This window comes from Mycotypha africana (genome assembly GCF_025528875.1).
Source record: "Mycotypha africana strain NRRL 2978 chromosome Unknown BDF20scaffold_3, whole genome shotgun sequence".
Classification (NCBI taxonomy): domain Eukaryota; kingdom Fungi; phylum Mucoromycota; class Mucoromycetes; order Mucorales; family Mycotyphaceae; genus Mycotypha; species Mycotypha africana.
The window spans coordinates 232,733-243,332 of NW_026515727.1; the positions used below are offsets into that span (position 1 = coordinate 232,733).

General features: G+C 36.5%; 2 protein-coding genes across 2 annotated transcripts; one reads left to right on the top strand and one right to left on the bottom strand.

Moving 5' to 3' along the window:
- Window positions 1–798: 798 nt before the first annotated feature.
- BDF20DRAFT_833544 (uncharacterized protein) lies at window positions 799–1,379 on the top strand (the record flags this gene model as incomplete). The annotated part of the gene is made up of 3 exons (XM_053078653.1): window positions 799–906; window positions 939–948; window positions 1,057–1,379. The coding sequence occupies 3 exons, from the start codon at window positions 799–801 to the stop codon at window positions 1,377–1,379; spliced, it is 441 nt and encodes a 146-aa protein (XP_052937799.1).
- A 5,835-nt stretch (window positions 1,380–7,214) lies between these two features.
- On the bottom strand, window positions 7,215–10,439 carry BDF20DRAFT_816799 (kinesin heavy chain; the record flags this gene model as incomplete). Its single annotated transcript, XM_053077194.1, has 8 exons — window positions 7,215–8,143; window positions 8,225–8,671; window positions 8,720–9,110; window positions 9,223–9,452; window positions 9,536–9,679; window positions 9,762–9,992; window positions 10,083–10,179; window positions 10,320–10,439. 8 exons carry the CDS (start codon window positions 10,437–10,439, stop codon window positions 7,215–7,217), a joined length of 2,589 nt encoding a protein of 862 aa, XP_052937800.1.
- Window positions 10,440–10,600: the final 161 nt, after the last annotated feature.

Below are 10,600 nucleotides of genomic sequence, written 5' to 3' on the forward strand. Positions count from 1 at the left end.
AGCGTTGTATTCTCGAGAAGCAGGGAGAAGAAAGAGATACAGAAAATGTTTGCTCCATTCTTCACTCATTTAATTTTTTTAATGAATATTTGTCTAACCCAAAAGAATGATGTGTGGGCGATGTTGCCGTTGTCCTGCCCTTTTAAAACTCCTCCTTCGCTTAACGTACTTCCTAGACGACGTCTGTGAGGAACTGAGAGTGAAGAAGCTATCGATTCGGTTCTTCCAATTTGGAATAGCTAGCTCAAGGCTTTCACATTGCTTACAGTAATTGCATTTCTTGGTTATAAAATTGGAATGGGTAAACTGCACCTCGGAGACAGCAGAATATTCAACGTTACTCAAGATGTCACTTACAAACCCTAAGGTCGAGAATCAAGAAATATGCTATAGGTCGATTTGAGCGACCCACGTTATCTCAAGTCGCTTTACATAAATGAAATAATCTAAATGGGTGTAGGGAGGCAAGAATTAGTAGTATAATTTCTCATAACAGCAGCTACCAAGGCACAATCAAGTCCACTGGTCTGATACGTATAAAGCGTCCTATAAAAGGGATAACATATCTTGCTGATGGCTCAATTCGCTTTTGACTGATACAGTCAACGAATATTGTCCATCTGAAAATTCGCATTGGTATCGTTCTATCAGGAGACATAGGTTAGACTTTCTATCTTTGAAAGCAGTTTACTAAGTTATATTTTGGGCGTGAAGAGTTTCAATGGTTGGTGAAGGCTGATTGTTCATAACTTTATATAAAAAACATGTATGCAAGATGTTTGATAACACAATTCCACAATGGGCTGTGCAACTCCTGATAGTGCATATATGCCATTAAAGGTGAAGAAAAAATTGATCTTGATTAGCATATTGAAGACCACTGAATTACGAGGAGCGTTACCACAAGTAAAAAATTTCAAGTGCTTTCTCTTATAAAGGGTGTCCCCAGTATGATTGTTTAAGACAAATATGAGAGCAGCTTAAACCTCTTGAACAATTGAGTGATACGGTCATGGTCAACAATTCTTTCCGTGTGCAGATTGTATAATTAAACAGTTCGCTATTCACTTCCATCTAATGCTTTTCTTCATGATGCGGATTGGAAAGTACAGTTTATAATTTTTGTATTCAGTGAATTGTACAATATCATCGAAGGCCTTCTACCATCATTACTCTATTTTGTTGAGTATAGCGAGCTAACATTTTATTATGGTTACATGTTAGGTTACATGCTCCCTTTGCCTTACAACAGTTTTTTTGCTTTGGATTCGGTTAACATTAGTTTTAGGATGACTTCAAATTTTGGAATGTTTGAATTTGATAAACGTGCAGGACCAACGATATTCAAGATATGTTTTGTTTTACATATAGATGTTTAAATCTCAAAAGAGAATCCGTGTTTGACACGGTGATATATTCTCGTCTTGATAGAGCTGGACGCGACTTTCAGTTTTTCAGCTTCCGTTCAACTCCAATTTTCTGTCAAAGTGAAGAAGGTTGTAGGTAACCTACTACGGATACGAGAAAATGTTTACGGCCTTGGCAGTAGGTATACCTTAAAAACCGTATCCATATTCTCAGCAGTCATCGTTTCTTGGATTTTCTTTTCATACCTTTATACCTCAAGTCTCCTCAAATCCATCGTTTAACTTTTCAAGTTTGGCTTAGTTGTGACCGAGCGCTCTATTCTACTAAACGGTACAATACTGTTAGAGTTAGATATAGTAAACCCCCACTTGAACGAAGGTAGAGGATCAAATGGGAAACAAGCGAGGATTATGTTGCTTTTGTTTTTGGAGCTATTCCTCATGCTGACTCGGCTACTGTTGTTCGTTCACCCTCATTAATATAGCATAAATGAGAATATGGACTCCAGTTAAAAATAAAGAAATATTCTCCCTTTTTTTTGGACTACTTGGGTTTAAACAGCAGTAGTATTGGTACATGGCTAACTTTTTGCGTCCACAGTATAGATCAACTGCCTGCTATTTTACTGCTCTATACGTGCAGCATGTCTATGCTTGTATAAACTACCGTAACAGCAGCTGATTGTAACTGAACGCGTGAAACCCAGATATACAACCGTATCCAACGATAAATTTCAAGCTTTGTAAGTGGGACGTTTTGAAGTAAGTAGTAGCGGCCTTTAGTTTCATCCATTGGACATTGCACTTTGCAGATGACTGCCAGTCTCACTCTGCTCTTCCTCAGATCATTCGAAGAGGCAAACAATCATAAAGAAACTGTCCCTCAGAGTAATTCTAGCTTTAGCATACATTTGTATCTGTCAAATTCTTTTGTCAGATTTTCAATGTTTGGTTTTATGAGATTTTGATTACCATTTTTCTCGTGCTATCTCGACCGCTCTGATAGAGTTAAGGCATTAAACTATGTTCATACAAATTTGAACTAGGAGTCCTAATTTTTTTGATTTGTTTGAGACTAAAATAATTGCAGTCCATGCTAAAAAAAAAGTAGAAAGGCTCAGGAAAGTGATTTAAAAGTTCAGAATCCCAGTCGAAAACATGAAAGCGTGTAACGATAAATTCCACAAGGACCTATATTTATACGTGCTCATATTCTCCAATCAGTGTGACAGAACCACGGAATGGCTATTTTTGATTATTTGCTTACAAATAGTTTTGCAGTAAACTTCATTACGGAGGTGTTCGCATAAAACAGAAAGCCTCCCCTTTATCACTATTCTTTTCATTAATCTAACATACTCGGTTCACTTTTGCCGAACAAGATTTGATGCTATGTCCAAAAGAATTTTCAGAATGGCAAACCTTATTAACAGTTTCTTTCGTTTGAGTATATATAGCAAGACCTAGATCATTTTGCACAACAATGCCTGAATATAAAAGGTATAGTGCTACAATGCTCTAGAAAAAAAGAAGAAAAAAAAAACTTCAAAATGCTAACATTAATTCGATAAGGGATATGAGGCATTCAGATGGGCCTGGAAAAGCCCATTATTCAAACAGAAAGGATGATCTGATTAATTGTTCATTTTACGAAGATGACTGGAGGTAAGACACAATTTAAAAGAACGTGATTTGAAGCTGGTTGCCTCAGAGTTGCAGAAAGAGAAGAATGCTCAAGTACAGATGATGTTAGGGTGATTAGCACTATCAGTGAACGGCGAGCATTCTTATCTGTATGGATGGGTACTAGACCTTCTGTTCTAGGTTGCACTAGGCACAGCCAACTCTTGTAATATAGACATGATACCAAGAAAAGATATTTGATCAAAATCACCTCGTATTCTGCTCGCTACTTTCACTTGTAGTATCCTTTGTAGAATTGCAGTTTAACGGCAGCATTAAAAGAAATTCATACAAACTGAGTGCTATTATTTGTGAGCTTTTTAACCACAATGTTCTTTTAGAATGTTCAGCTTAATCCTTTTTTATTGTTGCTTCAAACAGACGGCAATATCAGACAAAAAATAAGATAGCCTTTTTCTTTTCTGCCAAGTTCAATAGTTTCACTTCAAGCAGTTTTTTTTATGTGAGCTTCTGGCAATAGGCATTACGGGCCCTTTGAGCTTTTGGAACTTTGTTATTCGTGAAAAAATAAAAGCTCCTGATCTCCTGTTCCGTGCTAATCATGTTGATTACTCGGAACGACTTCCGTGAAATCAGAGATATCCAGGCATTCGGCATAACAAGATTTGCCATTTTGAATAAGCTTTTGTATAAATCTTCTCTCTTTTATGATAATGGAAGATATAAAATTTTCATTATTAGTCAAGTCAAATTCCTGGATAGGTTTTATTGGGGCTATAGAATTAGACTCCAACAAGTCTACTTATGCGCTGACGTGCTTGATGCTAAATTCGATTCAACTTTTTTCCAGCTTTCTTCAAACTGTAGTAGAGCTTTCAAAATTATGGAACAAAATGATGTTTATGAATAAATTGATCAGTGAGAGTGAGTTAGTGTAACTCCAATTGTATTAGTGTTTCCTTAACGATGTAAAAGAAAAACAAAATACTCGTATACATGAAAAATTCTTTATTAGAGTAGTTCGTGTAAAGAATGCTTTATATATACGTTATGCTCAAAAAATTGAATAGGTGACATAGAGTATGTGGTTTATATTAACTGTACAATAAATTCTCGTTTGAATGCCAAAGCTTAATCCTTATCCATTATTTCAAATTCTCAGTAGACTCTATGCTTTTCATTGGGTACAATGTATTTATGTAAACTGATCGTATGAAAGTCACCCATAACAAATTTCTGAATGCTCCTTTAAAAGGATTATCTTTTGTGATCAATTAGATCCCGATGTACGTGCACTTATCTTAAAGTATATCTTAAAGAGAAAGCTATCATCATGGGATCACTACTGTTAAAGGACATGTCTGATTTTTGTGAATGATGAACAGGGAAACAAATATATAAGCATTTCAGTGTAACCATATAAGCATACAAAGACGACTGTTTAAGTATGAAATGGAGTGAACACATGTTACATGTTCACTTCGAGGCTTTCATATATTTTCTCTACTTGATCGGAGGACTTTTCTATTGATGGCAATATGTAATATTTAGTAAGACTTGGTATAATGACGAATAAGTCTAAAATTAGGTTTACCAGTGGGAAGCAAATATGCAATTTTCTTTCTGATAAAAAAAAAGAAGCTTTTTCTCTTATGTTTATCTGTGTGTTACTATGCTTTTGAATGCTATGCATTTTTTGTTTGCCTTTTGCAGAAGGATTCACAAACGAAATAAAAGAGAAAGAAAATTCAATTGAATCTGGATAGAACAAAACCATTACGAGATGTATATCATTATGATGGTAGATAAACAACAAACATAAACAATTAACGCTCGAGCCATGTCTCCTCTACGAAAAGCGCATTCCAAGAAAGAAGTTCATTTAGTATTTGTCTCTTTGTACATCTGCTTGAAAAACAATAATTTATATCTTAGCATCAACCTTTCTTCCTATTTCTTTGTATATCTGAAGAGGAATATTACGTGAACACAGGCTATTTGGTGGAGAATAAGTACTGTGCTGAAAATCGTGATAAAGAGGCTTAATTCTCAATACAGAATGTAACGTCCAATTATATCACGGGTCGTCACTTTCTCTCTCGCTCAAAGGAGACTAAATTTGGTGCACAAAAGTTGCTAGTGCTTTGACACAAGAAAAATCTAGTGGTGTGCGTGTATGCTTATAGTCATTGTTGTCTTGGTTGGTTAAGAATAGGATGGAATAGCTAAATCTTTTGTTCAACGTTCAGTAACAAAATTGCTACAGATAGGCATCGGTACACTGTAACGGCCGTAAATTCATTTGAGAACTATTTAATGGAAAAAGAAACTTATTCCCGTGATCAGACTTGTGATTTTGTGCAATTCTAGACGACACCCAAAATATATCAAAGGATAATGTTTAGGATAAAGAGATTAGAAAATCCCTTTTGTCCCTCGTTCTCACCTACTTATAGTTCAGGCTTGTGAAATGTGCAACACCTTTCATAGCCAACGATCGAAAGAAATTTAGAAAATCCGCTGCTCAAAGACAAGCCGATATATGGTCTATATAAATAGATTATTTCATGTTGATCTTCTTTTCTCTTTATCATTCAAAGCAAGTTCTATCTCTGCAAATTTTTTGAAAAAACTCTGTCTCGCATAGACTCTATAATTACAATGGGATCCTTCTTTGGTCAAGTCGTTATCAAATCATCTAGAAACAGTCAGAAAGCACAATCAGCTTCCAAAAAATGCTGTGCCCGTAGTAAAAGTTATTGCTTGATTCATAAACGATACTTTGAAACCAGTTGGTGTCCTGACTGCAGTCGTAGCGGTTGTAAGTGACTAAATCGACGTAGCTTTTGTCTGTATTTATATCATGTACTCATTTTCCTGTTCCTTCTTTTATAGATTAACCTGATAAAAATTGACACAATATCTCCAAAGGCCATGTCATTACTTATACGTATGTTAAATCGCTACAGATCCGGACATATGCTCAATGACAATCTTAAAAACTACCCACAATATAGCAACGCTGATGTTATTAACCGCGACCGAATCACATTTAACCACGAAAAACTGTAGGCTTTTGACAAAAGAAAACAAAAAAAAAAAAAAAAAAAAGGGCACGCTTATGTCTACAAACACACTACGAGTCTTTCTTGACAATTGTACATTGCTTACTAGGATATTCTACCTAATTATACCTATAACCACTTAATATATAATATCTTCCTTTATTTGAAAACTCCAACTTTTTCCCACTTCATTTTTAGAAAAACCAGCATTTTCCTATTCTTATTTCAAAAGAGCGAAAACCGACAAGACTCGAAATAAAAAAGAAAACAAAAGTATCTAATAACATGTGTATGTGTGTTGACTTTTTTTTCACTTACATCGTTATTGCGGAATGTTCATCTTTCTTTCATCATCTCTGCTCATAACATTTTTTACTGCAAAAAGAAATCGCTGATCGCATGATAACGCACAAACACTTTTTCTTCTTTGCACTGATATTTGTGTCACTGTAACACTTGCCGTCGCTTTTTATGCTTTCTTAGGAAATTAAACAACACATTGTGCTGCTTTGCAGACATTATTGCTCCCTCAGCTCCCTATCACACAACAACAACTACAGTTTGAGAATTCAGATTTGTTGTATTTTTGAATTTGATATACGAGGTATAAATATTTGATATGAAATGAATATAAGTCGTGGTGTTTATAGTATTGGACAAAAACAAAGGCAAATTTAAAGATAATACTAAATGTGATGGAAAAGATCCATTCTAGAGCCTATAACTGATAGACATGGAAGTTTACGAGTATCGAAACCAAGATATACGCTTCTGCCTTTCGGGTATTTTTTCCTCGACGGGGGATGATCTATATTTCCATACAGACAGCAAAAATGTCAGCTTCCAAACAAACAGTTACGTCGTTTATCCCTTTTTTCTATGATTGATCAACTCACGCTTCTATTGTCGCTGCCCCTCCACTGCCACCACCACCTCTCAAGGGCTTAGCAATGCGACTGAAGTTAAGCAATGAAACACCGTTTGATTTATGACCTCGCGCTTGCTCCAAGCGACCTCTTACAGCTTGTAATTGGACTTCGAACCTTTAGCAGCGGAATATGTAAATCGCAAGTAAGCATATGCTAACAACTATACAGTGAAGTTATCTTTCTTTTTTTAGAAAAAAAAAAAACATAACTTACTTTTCATTGGAAACCAACAGTTTATTTTGTGCTTCTTTCAACAACAATTCCAAATTCTGGATTCGCTCATTCTTTGCTGTCAATTTACGTTCAGATAAAGCGGTTTCCTTCTTTAACTGTATATTTTGGTCCACTAGCTGTTTCTGTACGTTTGTTAGTTGCTCCAGGTTTCTCTCTAGAAGCGCCATCTTCTTTTGCTGAGCTTTGTTACTAGTGGCTCTCAATAAATTGTTCTGTTGCGCACGTGTCTCATCCAGAGTGATCTCCAATTCCACAACCTTTTCACAACGACTCTGTAAATCACGCATGAGTACCTTCTTCATGGTCTCAAATTCTGCCAATTCTTGCGCCATAGATCTACGCATCTTCTCTAATTCCTTTTCTTTTTGCTCGATGATTTCCCTTGTTTGCACTGTTCCTGCTGTTGCCGCAGTAGCCGAAGAAGTTTCCGCTTCCTCTTTCACTTTCAATAATTTTTCATGTGCCAGTTCCAACTCGCGTAATGTGTTTTGCAATTTGATCTCTTCTCTTGTTTTCTTAGCCAAGTCATCTTTGAGTGATTCTAATTCCTTTTGCTGCATTTGGCTCTTCATCAAGAATTGACTTTCCAGTTTGGACTTCAGTTCAGCCATTGTAGTTGCTAATAGCTCGTCATCCGTTTGTTGAATGTCCATTTCTTCCATCGCAATAGATCGGTCGAGTAGTTCTTCTAAATCGGACTCTAGTGTACTGATACGCTTTTCAAAATCTTCCTTCTTATGTGCTATAAGATCCCGCTCATGCTGAAGAGTTTCAACAGTTGCTTTATGCTCGTCGAGTAAAATCTTGACGCTTCGCAAATCTTGGCGTAAGGCTGTAACAGCCTCTGGAGTCATATCCGTAGCATTAAGCTCTATTTCAATTCCCATTTTCCTTTCCTGAGCACCTTTCTATAATACAGCAAAGTGATCGTTTCAAAATGAGGATGATCAATCAAACCAACAGTGATTTTGATGGCGCCTTATACTGTGCATCCTTACCTGTGCTGTTTCAGCAATATTTAAATTTTCTAAATTTTCAGCCTCTTTCTCTCTTAGTCTTGCTAATGTCGCTTTCAGTTCCTTTAGTTCCGCTTGATACTCCATATTGGCTTCTTTCAGCGAATCAATGGTGATTTCCACTTCTTTTTTCTCATAGGTTTCCTTTTCGAATTGCACTTGTGTTTCGTTCAATTGAGCAGATAACTCTTTGTTCTCCTGGGTCATTGATTTTTCTTTCTGTTTTAATCCTTCGAGTACTTTTTGAATTTCATCTATTTGTTTTTTGCGACAAGAGAGTTCATTTGCTTTTTCGGCTATCTGTTCCAGTAGTTCTTGTTCACGTTTTATAAATTCTTCCTTCTCATCCTTGCCTAATGTCACACTAGGCGTGACAGGTCGACTACTACCATCATCATCGGTTGATAGCTTAAAGGCTGGAGCAGGCGTTTGGGGAGGCGTGATAGGTGCATCAACATTTCTACTCGTTGTAGTAGTAGTGATTGGAGCAGGTTTGCTTTTGTTGCTGCTGTTATTTCCTTCAATAGAGGCCCATTTACCTTCAGGCACAACTTTTCCTGATCGCCACATACTAATTTCATTTTCCAATGCTGCAATGTAGGATTTGTAGGATACTGCATCGATTTTGACACGTTTCAGCAAAGCTTTTAATTCGGCAGGTGAAAGATCAGCGTTGACCTTAGCTTTGTTCTTGATGGTTTTAGCACGAGCGCCAAATCGCAATGTCGATATCGTCTCAGCTTCATTGTAAGAAGACGGCGAACAGTTGATAATCAGCGTAGTACGTGAATTACCGCCCAATGATTCTTGTAAGATACGCGTCAATTTTGAGTCTCGATATGGCACATGGCTTGACTATCACAATATTTGAGAAGATCAATTTGGTTTCTTTACATATTAGTTTCTTCATTACTGATGCTATAAAAAACAGCAGAAGATGCATTTTTATTGGTACGAACTTAATTACCTTTCCATCAGTTAAAGCATTGATAACCATACCCAAAGCGGTGAGTGACTTATTGATTTTTTTGGCTTCTTCTAAGGTTTGGCCCGAGGCTCCTGTTTTTCCAACTTTTTCCGAACCTGCCAGATCGACGAGGTATAATTTTCCACTTTTTGCTGCACCTGTGTCTATATTTTTTTGTGTGATTGTTATCAACACTAGAGAGTGGCTTCTTGAGCTTTCGGCGTTCATGTCTATTTTTTGGGAGAAAATGTGAGATTTTGCGTAATTAAATAATTAATCACTAAGGTAAATGTTAGAGAAAGATCGCTCTTACTTGTAGACGCAACAACTCTGTTTTCTCCACCGATTCGCATCACATCATAAACTTCAGCTGAATCAGCGACATAGACTTCTTTAATACCTTTTACGTAAACCCCTTTAACTTTATCTTCATGTATAGGCAAGTTATCATTATGGGCTATGAGGGTGATTTGTTAAAGCGGAGAAATCAAGGCATTTTTATGTCACTATCATTTTGTCCTTCGTTATGCTATACTTACGAACCAGTAGATCTTTGACTTTTTCCATATAAATCTCCATGTAAGCAACCTTGACTGTGAACTCCATGTTGGTAGGACACATTTGAATGCTAGCAAAGATCTGCTCGATAATACGTGGAATAATACCCTTATGTTCGGTATCATCAATACTGGAGCCCATCATAGTGTAGGTTTTACCAGCACCCGTTTGACCATAAGCAAATACGGTGCCATTGTAACCGGCAACCACATCTATTTGTGCATTTAATCAGAAGAGATTATTAGCACGATAATTAATGCGTATGCATTAGGAGCAACCACTCCATTCCGTGATAGATTTACCGTCGACAGTTGATTTGATTGCATATTCAAATATTTCACTTTGTTTCGTATTTGATCCAAAACATTTATCAAAAGAGAACGAGCATGCGTCTTTTCCCTAGACAGAATGATGAGTTCGAAATAAAACAAAAAAAGCTGTTGTTGAATGGGGCATTTGATTTTTTTTGATTTTTTCAGGTACCAGATTCTCTCTCCTTTGAAACTATATCACATATACACTTAAAACCTTTTCGCTACCTTTAAAGATATCCCCGTTCCGTCTTCCGATAGTTCGATGATGGGAACGCCTCCTTCTTTTATTTCTAATTTATTCTGTGGGCGAAACCGGCAAACGACTTTAATATTGTTTCCGGACATAATTTAGTACAAGAAGAACAATTCTCGTATTTTAAATAAAATCAAAGAAATTTTCCGATGCAGTTGAAGTGATGGGCTGAAGATGAGAAGAGAAGTTAGACTTGTGGAGAAGAGCGATTTAGCAAGCGTATGTAGGTTAGAGCTGAGAAGAGTTTGACGAA